This window comes from Macrotis lagotis, chromosome 4, assembly GCF_037893015.1.
Source record: "Macrotis lagotis isolate mMagLag1 chromosome 4, bilby.v1.9.chrom.fasta, whole genome shotgun sequence".
Taxonomy (NCBI): Eukaryota; Metazoa; Chordata; class Mammalia; order Peramelemorphia; family Peramelidae; genus Macrotis; species Macrotis lagotis.
In genome coordinates, this window is record NC_133661.1 from 83,918,020 (window position 1) to 83,937,298 (window position 19,279).

The 19,279-nt window shown below is 37.0% G+C and overlaps 1 protein-coding gene across 2 annotated transcripts in view; it reads right to left on the bottom strand.

Annotated features, from left to right (window-relative positions):
- HECTD2 (HECT domain E3 ubiquitin protein ligase 2) overlaps nucleotides 1-8,320 on the bottom strand; it is a 109,082-nt gene extending 100,762 nt beyond the window's left edge. For both annotated transcript variants that reach the window (XM_074233390.1, XM_074233389.1), the window contains exon 1: nucleotides 8,067-8,320. In XM_074233390.1, the coding sequence (XP_074089491.1) occupies nucleotides 8,067-8,231 (165 nt within the window). In that variant the 5' untranslated portion in view covers nucleotides 8,232-8,320. The remainder of the gene's footprint in view (nucleotides 1-8,066) is intronic.
- Nucleotides 8,321-19,279: the final 10,959 nt, after the last annotated feature.

A 19,279-nucleotide genomic window follows, 5' to 3' on the forward strand; every position in this document is an offset into this window, starting at 1 on the left:
AGCTGTTCACAAATGGAATGGTCACCTTGAATCATAATGCAGGAGCTATACATCATTGCTGTTCTTTAGGCAAATTTTGAATGATTGCTTGTTCAAAGTACTGTAGAGAGGATTATTATCAATTGATTTATATAACTCTCTGACTTCTTCCAAGTCTGATATCACAAGATTCTCCAAACCAAGCAATATCAATGTACAGATCAATTTTCAGCTTGCTGAGAACTAGACATCTTTTTATGATATGTTGAAAATCAACTTTTCCTAAAAAATCATTGAACTATAAAGTTTCAGAACAGAAAAGACCTTTTTTGAATCATCTAGACCAATTTCCTCATTTTGTAAATGAGAAAAACTGAGGCTCTGAAAAGTTGAATGATTTTTTTAAGGCAATAGTTTCCATATTTTATGTAGAATTATGGTACTTAAAAAAACTGTCATGTCCACTCACATTTTTTTCTTAACTGGTATTTTATTCAAATTAAATTAAAAATCTATTATAAATTTTATTACACATATTTATTGATAAAATCCTTTACAATGTTTATAACATATAATTAATAACATGGTAGACTTTTCTAGTATGGAGGAGTGAAAATAATAATTTTAATTATTTTCAACTACTAATCACAGTCAATATTTTAAAACTGCCACAGCAAAGGACCCCATTTCACAAAATGAAATATTACAAATGGCAATAAAACATGTATTGCTTTGTTTGACAAACTAAAGAATGCTTTACTCACCTGAAAACAGTTTTTAAGATTCAAACATTTGTTTCAACATACAAGTTCTACTGATGGAGTAAGACCAAATATTTCATATTTGTCTATGATCAATGAGTTACTTATCTTTTCATTTTTAGAAATAGCTAAATCATTTCATTTAAATAATAATTACTTCTGTAGTTGGCTAAGTGATTAATTAGCAAATCTGTACTTTCTTCTATTTCATTTGAAGTACAGGATCTTTAAAATTAGGAAGCATCTTTTTTATGGTTAAGAATTAGTAATTGTGAATATATCCATCAATTGGAGAATGGTTGAACAAATTACAGTTCTATGACTGTAATGAGATATTATTGTGCTATAAGAAATGACAAGCAGGATGGGAAAATGTTGACATGAACTGATAGAGAAGTGAGCAGAACTAGGAGAACACTGTACCCAGCAATAGCAATATTGTATCATGAATCTCAAAGGACTCATGATAAAAAATGCTATTTGCCTCTAATGAAAGAACTGATGGTATCTGAATGTTGACCAAAGCATATTCATTCTCTTTCCCTTTCTTTTTCTCTCTCTTTTATTTGAGTTTTCTTTCATACAATGATTAATATGAAAATGTCCTACATGATTGTACATGGATAACCTATTATCAGAAGAATACTTACTATCTCAGAGAGAAGGGAGAGGAGGGAGGGAAGGAGGGATAAAATTTGGAATTCAAATTTTAAAAACTACAACAAATGTTAAAAATTGTTTTTATGTATAATTGGAGAAAATTTATTAAAAATAAAATCTGAGAACCTCTCAAAATACTATTTTTATAAACTTATTACTTAAAGCTCTAAATTTCTTATAAGTAAATTAACTTCATCTTTTTGTATCAGAATATGAAATCTATACCAGAAGAAAATTTTTGGCATAAAGGATTTGATTTATCTTTATCAATGCTAAGAAAAAATGGCCATTTCTTCTAAACCAAATATTCAAAATAATATGTACTGAACAAGAAAATGGAAAATTACTCCAGTATTGATGTCAATAAAACCTTATGGTTCACAGGGTCACCAACATTTGGACCCAATTGAATGACTGAACAACAATAATAAATATGTTAGTGGAAAGTAATACAAGGCATCAGGTTTTACAATTATATATAAGTGACTTTTGTTTCTCCTTTACAATGTTTACAATTTTAAATTTAGCCTTCACATAAATGTACATTTTAAAAAGAGTTGATTACTCTTATAACAACTTGAAAAAGCAGTTCCTACTTATATCTCTCAATGAAAGTGCTTATCTGTGAAACATATAACATCAAATTGTGTAGGAAGGCACATTAAAACTATTGCTTGTAGACTTTCATTTGGGGGCCTGTTTGATTAAATTTCATCAGAACATCTAAATAAATCCTCCCAAATGATAAATTTTCATTTTATAATCTACACTGGTTATATTGAAAATTTCTCTTGAGGGGACATTGCCACCAATAATTTTGCAAAATAAATCTTCTCCAGCATCAATTTCAACAATGTATCTAATATATGTAAACAAATGAGCAAACATCTAAAATATATCTGTTGCTTCACTTCCTCATAAGGCAAAATAGAAGATTTTATTTCTTCATTAACTGATCATAAAGATCTCAGATACAACGTAAATTTTCTTACCATGTTATTTTCAAATGGAAACATTCAAAGTTGCTTTGCATATCAATAGCTGTTGGTTGCACCAGAATTTCTATTGAATGACATTTTATATATATTTAGCAACTGAACAAGTGATCTAAGAAATGCAAGTGATCTATTTAACAAACTTTTAACAAAATTCTTATTTGGTTGTCTTTGATAATAACGCTTATAAGAGAATCATTTGATTTATTAGATTTCAAGCTATCTGCATCCAAACAATTTCTATAAAGCAAATATAGCATCTTTTCTCTCCATTGATAATATTGCTTGTGAATTCCAAGAAATATAGTGGATTGTACCTCTTTAGTTGGGCTTCTTACTTTTTGTTTCTGTTACCACTACTCTTACTATTATCTTTTCTTGTACTAGTTTCAGCTGCTTCATTCAAACTGGTTATGCAGTTATTCTTTACAAAGTAACATTATTTCCACTTAAAAAAATAAAATGAGAATAATAAAATGTAAATGTTGAAATTTTCTATAACTGCTTCCAGGTTATTCTCGTTATTTAAAGTTGCATTATTTTGGAAACAGATTATGAAATACCCAAATGGTTGAGGTTAGAAATATGACAGGGGCTGCTGCATTTTTAATATCCAGTTTACACACGTTTAAATGTAGCCAAAAAGCATTGAAACACTTTGTGTTTTGAACCTATTCTTTAATAAGATGTCAACCAAAATTTGAACTTGTTTTGAATACTTTCTTAAATAATGATTACATTTGTTGTTCATCGGGAACAATTTGGCTTTTTAATCTCACTTGGTTTAAATTGAAACTTTGTTTACACTGAAATAAGAAGAGGGTAGGTTGATGCAAGAGCCATACTCACAAACATCTAATAATTTGAGTCAATAATTCCACTCTACTTTTGGATATTTCTCATTGTTAGAAGTTTTCCTTATAACAAAATTAAATCTGCCTCTTTGAAACTGTCATTCATTGATCCTAGTTCTGACTGCCCCCCAAACATCCAAGCCCAGGGGCTAAAGAGCTACTTCTTCTGCTTTAGTATAATTCTTCCAAATCTTGAAGACCAAAAAAATTAAATAATCATTCTTTAATAATGATAAACAAATTACTCAAAATAATACAGCAGTAATTTCAGGTATCCCTTGAGTTTTAAATGAACTTCTGGAATATAAGACACGTGTAAGTCTTTTTTTGGAAAATCCAAGCACATCTTTTCATTAAACCATTGTCATTAATGATACTTGGGTTCCCAAGTTAGCCTACAAAACCCTGCTTAATATATTAACTCACTATAACTGCATATTTGCCTTTGCAAATAACAGAAAATAAAACTGTTATAATACAATTACAAGTAGTTTTTAATTTGTGTAACTGAATGATTAGGGTTCTGTCAATTGCAGTTATCACATACAAATCTTTTGTCCCTTAAATTTTCAAAAAAAAAATAGTGTAAATTGCAAAACTTTAAGGAATCTTCAGAATGAAGCAGGTTGTTATGACATAATTCCAGCAACCACATTGTTACCATTAAAGAGATAGTCATACTCCAAGTTAGGTACACTCAATTTGTAAAAGACCCATATATTTAATGGCAAGTGACCATATATCTGGGCAATTCCTTCAATCTTCTCTCCCTGTCCTATTAGTTGCAGTGAATGATGTATTTATTATTAATCAGTAATAATTGGTTTAACATACTAATTTGGAGAGATTGGATGGTGATATAGTAATTAGAGTGCTGTAAAAATTGGGACCGTAATGGCACCCATCTCACAAGATTGTGCTCAAGTAAAAAAAAAAAATACACACACACACACACACACACACACACACACACACACACACGGAGAGAATTTTGCAAATATTAAAGTACTATATAAATGTTAGGTATTGGTATTGAAATCTGATCCTCATAATCAAATTCTGGTTGCCTGAGGAACTCATCTAAACTACTATCATCTCTCTTCCTACCACTTAAAGGTAGGACCTATCATTTATCATGATGACAATAAATAATGTCTATCCATATAATGTTTTAGAAAGCAGTTTTACCTACAATCATTATACATTATCTCATTTTTCTCTGTTAGGGAATAGTACCTAGTCTATCTAGTCTATCTTTTTTCTTCACTGACAAACAACCGTTCATTCCCATTCATGAAATTTTCTTCTTACATGTATTCAATAGCCCCCCCCCCTTCCAACTTTTACTTCAGGGAAAAATCTCTTCAAATGTGAATCAAATACAAGTTAGATTCAACCATGTCTAAACATTTAAGTAATGCTAATGATAAACCAGTAACTAAGAAAGTCATGTGATTAAAGGTGATACCCAAAAATCAATACCATTAACTTCTAAAACATTTGGAAAAGGTCAGATGCCAGATGGAATCAAGGAGAAATCCATTGAAGAATCACTAAAAGTCTCAGTTTGCCTCCATATTATCCTCTATATAGGTCTCATTTTTTTAATAGCTGGAATGTCACATAAAGAACAATTTCTTATTCAGTTTTCTATTTCTCTAGTACCTAGTATTTACTAGTATTGTAACAATATTAATGTCTACTATATTTTACCACAAATACACATTATTTCAGTTATGTTGAGGGTTGTGAGCCAGTCTTGGTACCTACATACCATTTATAAAATTTTCTATGAGAAAATGTAAATGGAACATCATATAATGTTTTGTCCCAGGCAGACCTATTCTATAATCCCAGGAAACTAACCAAGGAACCAGAATAACAGGATCTGAAGCAGTGTATGAAGAATTTCTTTAAATTACCTTGCCCCCAAGTTAATCTATAACAAATTGTTATAGACAAATTAGACAATAGTCTAATCAAATTTACAATTTGCTACAATAATTCAAGACTCTGACATTTTCCAGTTTCCATTTACTATAGTCTTTGTGCTGTTTAGTCATATTTGACTCTTTGTGACTCCATCTGAGGATTTCTTGGCAAAGATACCAGAGTAGTTTGCTATTTATTTTCCAGTTCATTTTACAGATGAGGAAACTGAGACAAACAGGGTTTATCTGACTAGCTCAGAATCATACAGCTAGAAGAATTTAAGGCCAGATTTGAACTAAGGAAGATGAGCTTTCCTGACTCAAGGCCCTGCATTCTATTCACTGCACCACCTAGCAGTCTTTAGACATTTCAACAATCTACAGCATCAAAATACTATTCCTGATACAACACATTAAAAAAAGACAGGATTATTTTAGTAAGACACTTAGTCATTTGAGGGTGGTTTTAAGAAGTGATTTAAAGTATTAACTATGGAAATTTACAATGTGCACTGAACTTTCATTTACTATTTTGGCATAGAAAATTCACTGTTATTAGTTCCAAGGCTTTTTATAAACAAGGCAAACTTAGACAAAAAGTTTCTCCCACAAATATGTGCCAGAGAAAAACTATCAAGATCTGAGTTGAATTTTGAATACCAAGTTAACCAGTGTTACAACTGTCATCAAAAGGAAAGGTTGGGCAGCTAGGTGTTGCAGCAGATAAAGCAACAGCCCTGGAGTCAGGAGAACCTGAGTTCAAATTTGGCCTCAGACACTTAATAATTGCCTTAGCTGTGTGGCCTTGGGCAAGTCACTTAACCCTATTGCCTTAAACAATTTTTTTTAAAAAAAAAGGAAAGGAGGAGGAGAAAACTACATGTCATATTGCATTATGAAGACTGAAATGCTTGGAAAGTCTTTATAATTTGTCTTTAAGAAAAATCATTAGGTATAAGGTTAAATAACTTTAGCTTCAAATGATGGTCTAAGGAAGCTTTCAAAAGTGACTATCCTTTACCATATGAAAAATAAAACTACCACTGATATCTAACTCCCACTTATTTAACAGAAATGGAAAGTAACAATTGGATAAGATGCTAAATCCCAAAGAAAAGGTGTGCTATTATGGGGGAGGAAACAAAAGCAAGGAAATGGGGAAAATTTCCTTGCCTCAGATGGTAAGCAGGCACCCTCCAGATAATTCATCCCTGAACAAGTGACACAATGTGATTTAAAAACAATTCAGTCTATTAGATGCAGCAAAGGTAAACATAAAGATATTGGGAGAGGGACCGGATCTCCAGTTTCTTGCAAATGGGGGATTCTCAGGTCTGGATACTCAGTCTACCAATGAAGTAGTTCTGTATCTCCCGCAACCCATCATCTTTAGTTAAGTGACTTGTGTAGGGTCGTACCACCCCTATGGGTGAGTCAAGGGTGAGTCCTGAACCCCAGTTCTCCCTGGTTTTGAGTCTAGCACTCACTATATCTCTTCCCTCTGCTATCCTAAGAGAAGAAACGAGCCATTAATTAAAAAGCAGGTCTGGAAAACCTCATGATATTTCAGAAGTTATTGTTCAATTGGCAAACTGTTCAAGTAAAAACTGTAAAACTATTGTTTAAATATTAAAAAGGAGTTAGCAGTTTGCTTTTCCATTCTCTTTACATTTATCCAACAAAAGCGAAACTTTGGTAATGAATCTGGCGAATTAATGTCTTTTTTCAAACTCTCCCCCTCCCCAAGCAGAGCCCCCCCCACACAATATCACACTTACTTTCACACTCACATACACACACAACCACACTCTCACATACACACACAATCATACTTATGTTCACATACACACACTCTCACATACACACAATCACACATACACAATCACTCTCACATACACAATCACTTACTTTCACACTCAAATACAATCACACTTTCACATATGCACACTCATACACACAATCACACTAACTTTCACATACACACACAATCACACTTTCACATACAGTCTTACTTTCATACTCACATACACACAATCACACTTTCACATATACACACTCACATACACACAATCACACTTTCACATATACACACTCACATACACACACTTACTTTCACATACACACAATCACTTACTTTCACACTCATGTACACACACAATCACACTTACATTCATATACACACAAAATCACACTCACACTTACTCTCACATACACATAAAATCACATACATACACAATCACACACACATCACACTTACTCTCACAATCACACACACACATCACACTCTCACATACACAATCACACACATCACACTTACTCTCACACACACAATCATACCTACAACCACACTCACATACATACACAATCACACACATCACACTTACTCTCACATACACAAGCACACACATCACCCTTACTCTCACACACACAATCATACCTACAATCACACTCTCACATACACAATCACACACACAAGCACACTTACTGTCACACACACAATCATACCTACAATCACACTTACACACACACACCACCCTTACTCTCACACACACAATCATACCTACAATCACACACACAATCATACCTACAATCACACTTACACACACACATCACACTTACTCTCACATACACAATCACACACACAAGCACACTTACTGTCACATACACAATCATACCTACAACCACACTCACATACATACACAAGCACACACACATCACCCTTACTCTCACACACACAATCATACCTACAACCACACTTACTCTCACACACACAATCATACCTATAACCACACTTACTCTCACACACAATCACACTTACTCCCCCCCCCCCCAGACTCTCCTCCAGCACCCCGCCGGGGCCCCGGCCACCTCGGGAGGCAGACCTACCCCGGGCGCGGCGGGGCTGGAGGCGCCGAGGCCGGGGGGCGGCTGCTCCGGCTCCTCTTTGCCCCTCTCCTCCTTCTCCTTCTCCTCCTCCTCCTCCTCCTCCCTCTTCTCTTTCTCCTCCGCGGCGGCGGCCGGCGGGGCGGGATCCCGCGCGTCCTCATCCATGCTGCCAGCCAGCAGCCGAGGGGCCCCTGCTCTGGGGCGCGAGGCCGGGATGCCGGCGAGGAGGCTGCCGGGGCCACAGGGACGCGGGGACGCTCCGCTGCGGCGGCCACGAGAGGGCTCCGCTGCAGCCGCCGGCGAGCGCCGCCTCCGCGCCCCACACCCCCGGGCCGGAACAGCAGGCGGCGGCTGCCGCGCTCTCCCCGCCCTCCTCCCGCCCCCGCCTCGCGGCGCCGCGGCGGCAGCGGCTTCCTCCCGCCGCCCCCCCCCCCCCCCGGCCGGGCCCCCCGCCCCGCCCCCCGCGGCGGTGAGTCAGGCCCCTGGAGCCCGCCTCGGCCGCCCGGGCCGCGCCCCCGCAGCCGGCCGCGCTCCGGAGCGGCCTAGCGGGCCAGGCCCGGGCCCTCGGGCAGCCGCCGCCCGCCCCCTCCGCCTCCGGGGCCGCCATATTGGTGCCGGGGGCGGGGCGGGCCGGACCCGGCTGGGCCTGCGCCTCGAGCCTCCATGCGGCCCGGCGCCGCGGCCTCTGCCAGGCTTCAGCCGCCGGCCCGGCCCCGGCCCCGGCCCCCGGGGACTCGGGCGGCCTCTCCTTCCTCCTCCAAGTGCCGCCCCCGATAGCGCCCCAAGCCGAGGCCCGGCCCGGCCGGGGCGCCCAGTCCGGGAGGCCTCCCGCGGGCCTCGGCGCTGCCTTGGAGCTCCGGCCCGCCTGGCCCCCCCGCGTGGCGGCCCGCTGCCTCCCCTCCCCCCAGCTCGCCCCCTTGCTTCTTGCACCCCGCTTCCTCGTCCCCTCTAAAGTCCGGGGCCCGCCCGGCCTCGAGCGGAAGACATGGACACGCCGACACGTGTCGGTTCGCAGGTGCCGTGGGAGGAGACGCATAAGCATAGGTGTGAGTGTAAGAGAGCGGCCTGGGGGCCGCGGGCTCCCGGCTGGCCGCCTGGGGGGCCGCGGGCTCCCGGCTGGCCGCCTGGGCCTCCTTGGCTCCGTTTCCTCAGCTGTAAGATCAGCTGGAAAAGGGACAGGCCAACATTCCATTATCTTTACCAGAAAAACCCCAAATGGGGTCAGGAAGAGTCAGTTGGACCCAACAACAAATAGGCAGCATAGTAAATATACATTTATAAGTAAAGTGTATATGTACATATATATATAGTATATATATATATATATATATATTATATAAAGTATAAATGTAGCTATGTTGACATAAAAGTACATATTTATAGTTGCCTATAATGACAACTTATATATACACATATTTGCAAAATATAATGTGTCTATTTTTAAAATATATAACAATATAGTGATATGTAGATCTTATTCTAAATAATATTATATAGAGTATAAATGAAAGTTAATCCCAGAGAGATGATCCTAGTAGTAAATGGAAAAGGAATGGCCTGGGGAGACTAAACAAGCCTTTAGTTAAGGACCAGACTACAGGTCATTCCCCCTGATAAGTTTTACCATATAAATGGAATGGTCCCCACTTCCATAGACCTCATTTTCTCCCATCATATCCTTCTCCTCTGTATCTTTCTGTCTCTGACTTCCCCCTACTATTCTTTTCTTCTTCATAGACAGCAGATGGCCTATCTTGCTTCTGCTACCATTTCTTCATGCGTCTCCTCTTCATGACATCAGAATAGATTCCAGATTGTTGTAAAACATTGCACTTGTACAGCGCCTTTTTTTAGTTAGGGTTTTTTTTTTTTTTGCAAGGCAATGGGGTTAAGTGGCTTGCCCAAGGCCACACAGCTAGGCAATTACTAAGTGTCTGAGGTGGGATTTGAACTCAGGTCCTTCTGACTCCAGGGCTGGTGCTCTATCCACTGCACCACCTAGCTACCCCATATAGCACTTTTTTAAAAAGGATTTAAGAGTATCAGAAAAATAAATATAAATATATGTGTATTTACACACACACACATACACACACACACACACACACACACACACACACACGATTAAGGCAAAAATTGCCCAACAAAGTTAAAATTCGAAATATAACAAATTGTCAGTAGATTTTATTTTTCTCCCCAAACATATACTCTCCTTCTACCCATTCAATCCTATATTTTTAAGCATTTCTAATCTGACTGAGAAATAGATATCATCTAGAATAAAGCATAAAATGGTGAAATATTAGAATTAGAATGAGTTTTTGAAGAATCACAAAGATTAAGTGATTTGACCAAAAATACATAATTATTAAGCTGCTAAATTTGAAGTATTGTGAATTTTCAGAATATTAGATCTAACCATATTTAGTAATAATGGGCTTCTTTTTAAATGTTAACAATCAGAATGGAAATGATTTTCTAATTATGGTAACGTTTTATTTTATTCATAATATTGTGCCCCTTTCACTAAAAGAAACCATCACATCTTTTAATATCTCTCAACGCTATAACATTCTTTTTTTCTGGTGAGAATGTTTTATAAACATAGTCTCTGCGCCAAGCAGTCTACACAACATTGTATGTCAGTGTTAAAAAATCAATGTACAAAAACATCTAAATTATAAATGCTAGGTTTTCTTAATTTAATGAAAGTCTGTCTTCTTGTAATTCATGATCTGTCACTCTATTTTTTCATTGAAAATAGTCTAGAGATGTTTTATCTACTTAACAGACAAGTATTTATTTATTAATCACTCTTTAAGGGGAAAAGAATCCATCTTTAGACTCCATGAACCGACTTTACCCTGAAATTTCATTCTCTCCACTTCCCCCCCCCCCCAGTTATTCTTGAATTTGTTTTCAGGTTTCTCCTTCCATCTTAAACAAATCATGCATATGGGTATAGAGCTGACTTCCAAGTATGATTATTATAGATTCTCCATTTGAACAATACTGAAGTTATGGTTTTGGTTTTAGCTTTGTTTTGGTTTGTGGGGGCAAACAACTAAGAAAAATTATCCCTGGAGTTATAATTTTCAACTACATTCAGTAGTTCACTATACAAGTGCCTGGCTGAAAAATGACATAGAAATAAATATCCTATTCTTTTTTACCTTTTGTGCTTTCTTTTGGTGCACAGCAACGATAATGAATAAAATAGTTAAAAGTAAATGTTTATAAAAAGGTATTTCTCAATTTTGAATTTCTAGGATTGCACTAGAATGCGTGACAATACATTTCCCTACTTTTCTTTTAAAGACCCAATTACTTTCATTATGTAGAATTATTCAAACATTTTGGAATTAATCATTTACTTCACTACACATACAGTTCAATCTGTAAGAAATGGTGGAGAATGGGATGAAAGGGGGTGAGAGAAAATGATCTTTGACCTCTGTCTCATTCATTTTTCAAAGTCGTGCTATACATTTCTGGAATGTTATGACCTGTTAATGTAGACTTCTAGGACCCCAAGATGTAGAGCTAAAAGGGACTACAGAGATCACCCAATCCTACTTATTTAACAGAGGCTCATGATATAGATCAGAAAGCTATGACAATTTTGCTATCACACTGGCAGCTTCCCTATGCATGAATTTTTAAATTCAAATGACCTAATATGTCATTGTTGTGGGTATTGACTCCATTGAAGTAGATCAAAAATTCTGTCTTTTGGGGCAGCTAGGTGGTGCAGTGGATAGAGCACTGGCCCTGGAGTCAGGAGTACCTGAGTTCAAATCTGGCCTTAGACACTTAATAATTACCTAGCTGTGTGGCCTTGGGCAAACCACTTAACCCCATTGCCTTGCAAAAACTTAAAAAAAAATTGTCTTACCATGGGTAGGTTTATGAGTTGGTATGTCCAAAGACATTCACCACTAAGGTATCTAAGGTATATTTTGATGAACCCTTCACAACTTGGCCAGCCTCATCCTCAGATAAAATACACAGTCTAAAAACAAGTTTCACTTACTAGTGTGATCCAAAGATATGGCCTTCTAGAATTCAGGATCACCTCCATGAAATAACTGGATATTAAAGCAGGCCTTGGTAGAATGAATTTATCATTACTTAAGAATTTTGATGTCAAGAATACCCTGAGTTTCTGGATAATATGTTACACAAATCATGAGCTTCTTAAATTTAACTCAGTTATATTTTCTAGCTATTTTGTGCCCATCCTTATTTGTGCCCACCGTTGCAGTCACCAAATCTCAAGGAATAAGTTAATTTTGTTTGTAGTATACCTTAAAATTCTTTGTAGAATTTCTCTACTTCATTCACCACAAGTGTTGGTGTATAAGCTTCACCTATCTTCAAGGTCATCCCTGTTTCTACAGTTAGCGATACTATGAGATGATATAATCCAAATAAAGTCCGTTGGGGACAATGAAATTAACTGCACTAGTTCTTTGATTCACCACCCTGGGGAGAACCTGTAACATCCTTCTTATTCTCAATTGTAGCAAGAATGGCAATACATGGGGTTCAATTCTTTTCATTATCACTTCCAAAAATTCACTGATCACTGAACAATAACAATACCAACAAATTAATTCGTGTAGTCTCAAAAATATGATTTATAATATCCACTTAGAAGTCTGCTGTCTGTAAAATGCTTAGCACAGGGCCTGGAACCTAGTAGGCATTATATAAATACTTCTGGCACTTACCTTACCTTCTTCTGCATATAAATGATGATGATGATGATAGCTCATATGTGCATAGCACTTTAAGGGTTACAAAGCCTTTTACATTATCTCATTTAATATTCACAGCAGCACCATGAAGATTTATATGATTATTCTCATTTCACAAAGGAGGAAATTGAAGCCGGGCATGATTTGTTCAGGGTCACAAAATTTCTGTGACAGGATTTGAACCCAATCACTAGATTTGGACTTTAACATGAGTGTCAGTGTCTAAAGAACAAACGAATTTGAAAATCTAAGAATGAAACAGAAGGAAAGTTTTTGCTTGAGTCCAATCAAAATTTTGAGTTCATAGAGAACTGAATTAATTATTCAATTATACATAGAGGAAATAATCACTAATTTTAGCTAGCAAGAAACAGAGGAGGAAAATGTGTCTGAGTTAATGAAACCGACATTAAAAATATAGTTCCTTTATTTCTCACAAGTATGTGCCATAATACCAACTAAGCTAACTTTTAATAGTTGCCAGATGTCCTGACAGCCCCACTAAGGAGAGTGTATAATTAGCACATTGATTATACAATGTGTGACTATAAAAGAATGCTACTGATTTTTTTTTACAAACATGTCAGAGCGTATACATTCAAATGAGCATTCTTCTTCAAGGATATCCTTCTGGAAGCTACATACAATAGTGTTGCCATAGCTTAAAACATTTTTGGAATTTCCCTCAGCCTTTGTTACATTAAAAAAATTCCTTGTTTGAGCATGTATTTGATTTTCTCTACACCCCAACTCCTACTTTCAGTCTCAATGATCATGTAGATGTCATTTTGAACAATTTGAACTCCAAAGTTCATCAGTCTCAACTTCCAGGACCACTGTCTTTATCATAGCCATCCTCGAGAGTTGTACCACCTTATACTTACTTTTCTTATCATTGCCTAACTTTGCCACTTCAAAGAACTGAAATTTCCTTCTTTGATCATCTTCCTTTTCCAACTCCCCTTAAACTTCTACTTCATCCTTATCATGAACTCTAGTCTCCCTTCTTCCTTGTTTCTCTGTTCTCCCTATTCATGATCCTTTTACTGGACTCAATTTTCTTTCTTCTTAATCGAAAGAAAGAAAGAAATTAATGTTCTCCATCACTGGATATCTTGCTCATGTCCTACTTTTCATTTGCTATTAATCTTCAACTATAGATTGCCTCTATCATAACCTTCTTTGTTTTCACCCCTAAGCTGTTAAAGGTTGCTAGAGAAAGTCTTGCAGCCATACTGACTTGAGTTCACTAAAAATTCATGTTATCTTGTATCAGGTGTTCATTCAAGATTATACAACAATTTTTCACTTTTCCCTGATTTACTATTTGAAGCAGCTGCTTCAAATATGCTCCTCTTCCTGTTCATAATGCCACTCTACCCCCTCCATTTCAGCAGATGTCCTCATCTTGCTTCACTCAGAAAACTGACACTATTTGTCATAAGCTCTGTGCCAAGTCTTTTCAATTCTTCCTTCCCAATCCTTCCTTCTTCTTGCAACCATCTCTTTCGATCTACAGGCACAGCTAAGATGAAGTCTCATCTTGAAGTCACACCACATGCCCCCTTATCTCTGTCTCTCTGGTACAATCCTGTATCACCTCACATCAGGACTATTTTGAGAGTCTGCTGGTGGTAGATAGTCTTCCAGGCACAAGTCTCTCCCCTCTCCAATTGATCCTCTATTCAATAGCCAAAGTTATGTTCCTAAAGTACAATTCCAACAGTGCCATCACTCAGTGGCCCTCCTTACTTCCAGGATCAAAAACAAAATCCTGTTTGTCACTCAAAATCCTTCATAACTCAGCTTCTCCCTCCCCACCTTTCTCAGTCTTCTTATGCTTTACTCCCTTATACTTACTCTTTGATACAACATTGGTCTCCTTCCTGTTCTACAGATAAGGACTTCTTTATTGAGTTTTTGGACATTTTCTCTGGCTGTCACCCATGCCTGAAATGTTCTCCCTCCTCATCTGCATTTCCTAGCTTCTGTGGCTTCCTTCAAGTTTCTTTCTTCCTTCCTTCCTTCCTTCCTTCCTTCCTTCCTTCCTTCCTTCCTTCCTTCCTTCCTTCCTTCCTTCCTTCCTTCCTGCCTTCCTTCCTGCCTTCCTGCCTTCCTTCCTTCCTGCCTTCCTTCCTTCCTTCCTTCCTGCCTTTCTTTCTTTCTTATTTTTTTAAATTAAAAATTTTATTTATTTTGAGTTTTATACTTTTTCCCCTAATCTTACTTCCCTTCCCCACCCCCCCCAGAAGGAAATTTGTCAGTCTTTATATTGTTTCCATAGTATACATTGATCCAAATTGAATGTGATGAGAGAGAAATCATATCCTTAAGGAAGAAATATAAAAGATAAGAAATAGCAAGATCAGACAGGAAGATATCAGGGTTTTTTCCCCCTAAATTTAAGATAATAGTCCTTGGTCTTTGTTCAAACTCCGCAGTTGTTTCTCTGGATACAGATGATATTCTCCATTGCAGACAGCCTCAAATTGTCCCTGATTGTTGCACTGATGGAATGAGCAAGTCCATCAAGGTTGATCATCACCCTCATGTTGCTGTTAGGGTGTACAGTGTTTTTCTGATTCTGCTCATCACTCAGCATCAGTTCATGCAAATCCCTCCAGGCTTCCCTGAATTCCCATCCCTCCTGGTTTCTAATAGAACAGTAGTGTTCCATGACATACATATATACTAGTTTGCTAAGCCATTCCCCAATTGAAGGAAATTTACTTGGTTTCCAATTTTTTTGCCACCAGAAACAGGGCTGCTATGAATATTTTTGTACAAGTGATGTTTTTACCCTTTTTCATCATCTCTTCAGGGTATAAACCCAGTAGTGGTATTGCTGGATCAAAGGGTATGTACATTTTTGTTGCCCTTTGGGCATAGTTCCATGAAGATTTTCTAAATCCCTTTTAATTCTCTTGTTAATTATTTCCTATTCTGTGTAAACTTGTTTGTATATGTTCATTTACTTGTCTCCCCCTTTAGACATTAAACTTCTTGAGGGAAGGGATTATCTTTGGTCTTTTTTCATATCTTTATCACTTAGCTTGTAGTAGAACCTAGAAAATGCTTATGAACACTACCAAAACCTTAGAAAGTTATCTATATATTTAAGATCTCTACTTCCTAAACATCTATATGTTCCTTCTCATTATGACTTCCCTTTGAGTCTAGTTCCCAACCCTTCCACTCTGATGAAGGGTCTTCTCAAAGGTGATGTCTTAATTGTTAAATTCAATGACTTTTTCTATTTTAAAATTTTTATTTTATTTACAAAATATTTTATTTCTTTTTTAGCAGTCAGAGATCCAGCATTTCACTTGCCCATTCCAACTCCCTACTCAACCCACCCCCATTGAGACAAATGATAAACAAAAATCATTACGAAATGCATCATTAAAATAAATTTCCACATTAGCCATGTTCAAAAAAGTTTGTTTCATTCCACATTCTGAGCTCTTCACTTCTCTTACCAGGAAGTGGGTAGCATGTTTTATCAAAAAAAGGTGAGACATCACACTGACAAGAGTTCAGTACAATAGTATCACTTATATACCACAATTTGTTCACTTCCCCATTTATGGGCACCCTGAAAGATTCCTATTTTTCCTATCTCAGACCCATAAATAGTTTTGTATATCCTTATCATTTATCTTACTTAAGCCTAGTTGCTTGCTTATTCTACCCTCCCTGCTCAGGATTTCTTCATTTACCAATATCAACTCAAACTCAACATCTTTAAAATGGAGTATCTCCACCCATCCTCCAAAATGGCTCCTCAAAATTCTCATATCTTTATTGAGGATTACTATCATCCTTCTGGTCACTCATTTTCACAACTTCAGAATGACTCTTGACTCTACTTTCTTTTTCACTCCCATATTCAATCAGTTGACAACTTTTTTCAAATCAACCATTATACCTCTTGCTACTATTCCCCTCTATGAATGAACATTTAACTCATGATCTAATCATCTTGAATTCCCTGATTCCAGTCTTCCTTCTCCAACCTATCCTCCTTGAAACTCCCCAAATAATCTTTGTCTGACTGCATCATAATCTTGTTTGAAAACCTTGTCATCCTTTCTAGTATAAAATAGAAACTGTTTTAGCTTTACATTTGAGAATTTCCATAGTCTGCTTGTCATCCATCTCTTCATTCCTACTTTATGTATCATTCCTATCCACAAAAAACAATGACTAGAGATCAGTATTCTTCTGGGTCTTATTTCTTTAGTTTCTACAAAGCCAATTGCTCCTCTCTCTTCTAGATATACAATAGCTAGGAAGCCTCTCCTTGACCAGGATAGGACCACAGCTATTTTGGTTCATAGCTGAGGATTACAAGCCATCATCATCATCATCATCATCATCATCATCATCATCATCATTATTTATAAATATTTTAAAATGAAATTATTAACAAAGCAGCCATCAAAATTCCTCATAATATCCCAGGTCAGGATTTGGTTTATTCTTTTGACTAACTTTCTCTAACTCCCAGAGAATTATTTGGCCTGGGATCAGAATAATCTTTTTAATTCTTATTAAATCCCAGATGCTGAGTTTGTATTCCTGAAAATAATTTTGGTGACCTGTCCAAAATAATCACATAGAAGTTGTATGGAAATCTGGGATGATTCCTCTTAAACTCACAATCCTTCATGAAAATGAAGATGGGACCCTAAAAGGCTAAATGAAATAAGCAGAGCCCTTGCCTCTGCTCTACATTTCTTCCTTTTAAATATGCTAATAGCAAATTCTGGTCTCTTGTCTTATATGTTAAAATGAGTATTAATCTTGAAAGCCTACATCTATATTCTGGTCAAACTGAACCACTTTGTGTTTCTCATATCTAATGTGCTGTCCCCTATCTCTGTACATTTTTGTACAAGGAATCTTCTATCCTTAGAATGTAATTTCCTTCTTCATCTCTATCTTGTAGAGATTCCTTATCTTCAGCTAAGTACCATTTCCCCTGTGATACTTTCCCAGTTATCAATATTTTCTCCTACTTCTAGACAAGAAGAGTCATGAAAGTCATGAAAGTTTAAAATAAGAAAAGGTAACTGGGCTTTACCTCTGTGTGCTTCAGGTGATTAACCCAGGACTTTTCTACTGAGTCAAAGAGAAGTTAGATCACTTTGATGGAAGGAGCTCTGCAAAAAAGTCATAGGCTTCACTAATCCTTGTATTTTACTGTCATGGTGTGTGAATATTGTCAGTTGGTACTCTACTTGACAGAGATAATATTTCTGAACCTAAACCTATTCATATTCTGTTTTGCTCTCATCCAAAAAGCTTTCCTGGCAGATTCAATGACACCAATTGTTATTATTTTTTTTATGTTTTGAGGTAGAGTGAATCTATCTTAAGTAGTCATTTACCTAGCAGAAAATCAAATTGTCTTCTCAAGTAGTCAACAGATGTATAAATGAACTAGAAATTTCTTTAAATATCCAGTCTTGAAAAGACATTGTTGCCATTTTACTCTTGTCAATTATCTTATTTAGTATAATTCATGTTATATCCATCTTCTGTCAACAAGCTCATTTTGAGGGAAATGCTAAAACTATACCCAAATTATGAATAAATCTTCATGGTGACATTTTTTTAAAGGCTTTTTTTAGGGGTTTTTTTTTTGGCAAGGCAGTGGGGTTAAGTGACTTGCCCAAGGTCACACAGCTAGGCAATTATTATGTGTCTGACAATGGATTTGAACTCAGGTCATCCTGACTCCAGGGCCAGTGAATATCCACTGCACCATCTAGCGGCCCCCATGGTGACATTTTTAAAAACAGAAGGTAAAAGAAATCATTTAGGGGCGGCTAGGTGGCATAGTGGATAAAACACTGGCCCTGGAGTCAGGAATACCTGGGTTCAAATCTGGTCTCAGACACTTAATAATTACCTAGCTGTGTGACCTTGGGCAAGCCACTTAACCTCGTTAGCCTTACAAAAACCTTAAAAAAAAATCATTTATTGAACTATTGAAAGGAAAAGATATTTTCTACAAGGTCAGAAAAGAGAAATACCATACATAAAAAAAAGGATTGCTACAAAGAAATATGTGAGCTTGATTTTTTATTGTGTTTATTAGACCTGCCTTAGTTTCCTTTTTCTGCAAAATTAGGATAATAATAATAATAATTAGGCTACCTACTTCAAATGGACATTGTGAAGAAATTTCTTTGTCAATTGTATCTATAGCCTAGAACCAATTTCTGAGTTCATTTTGGCAGTTTCTTATTATTATCTTCATTTTAGCTGAAAAAATAACTAATATCTATGTTTTTTTAAAAAGGAAAATAACCCTAGCTCCCATGCAAGCCCTCAGGCTAACATTTTAATAAAGTTAAGAAGGCTTTATTGAACTTCACATAAAAAAAGAAAGCTTCGTACCTGAGACCATAAGCAATCAAATTCATTCTCCTTCCCTTTCAAGTA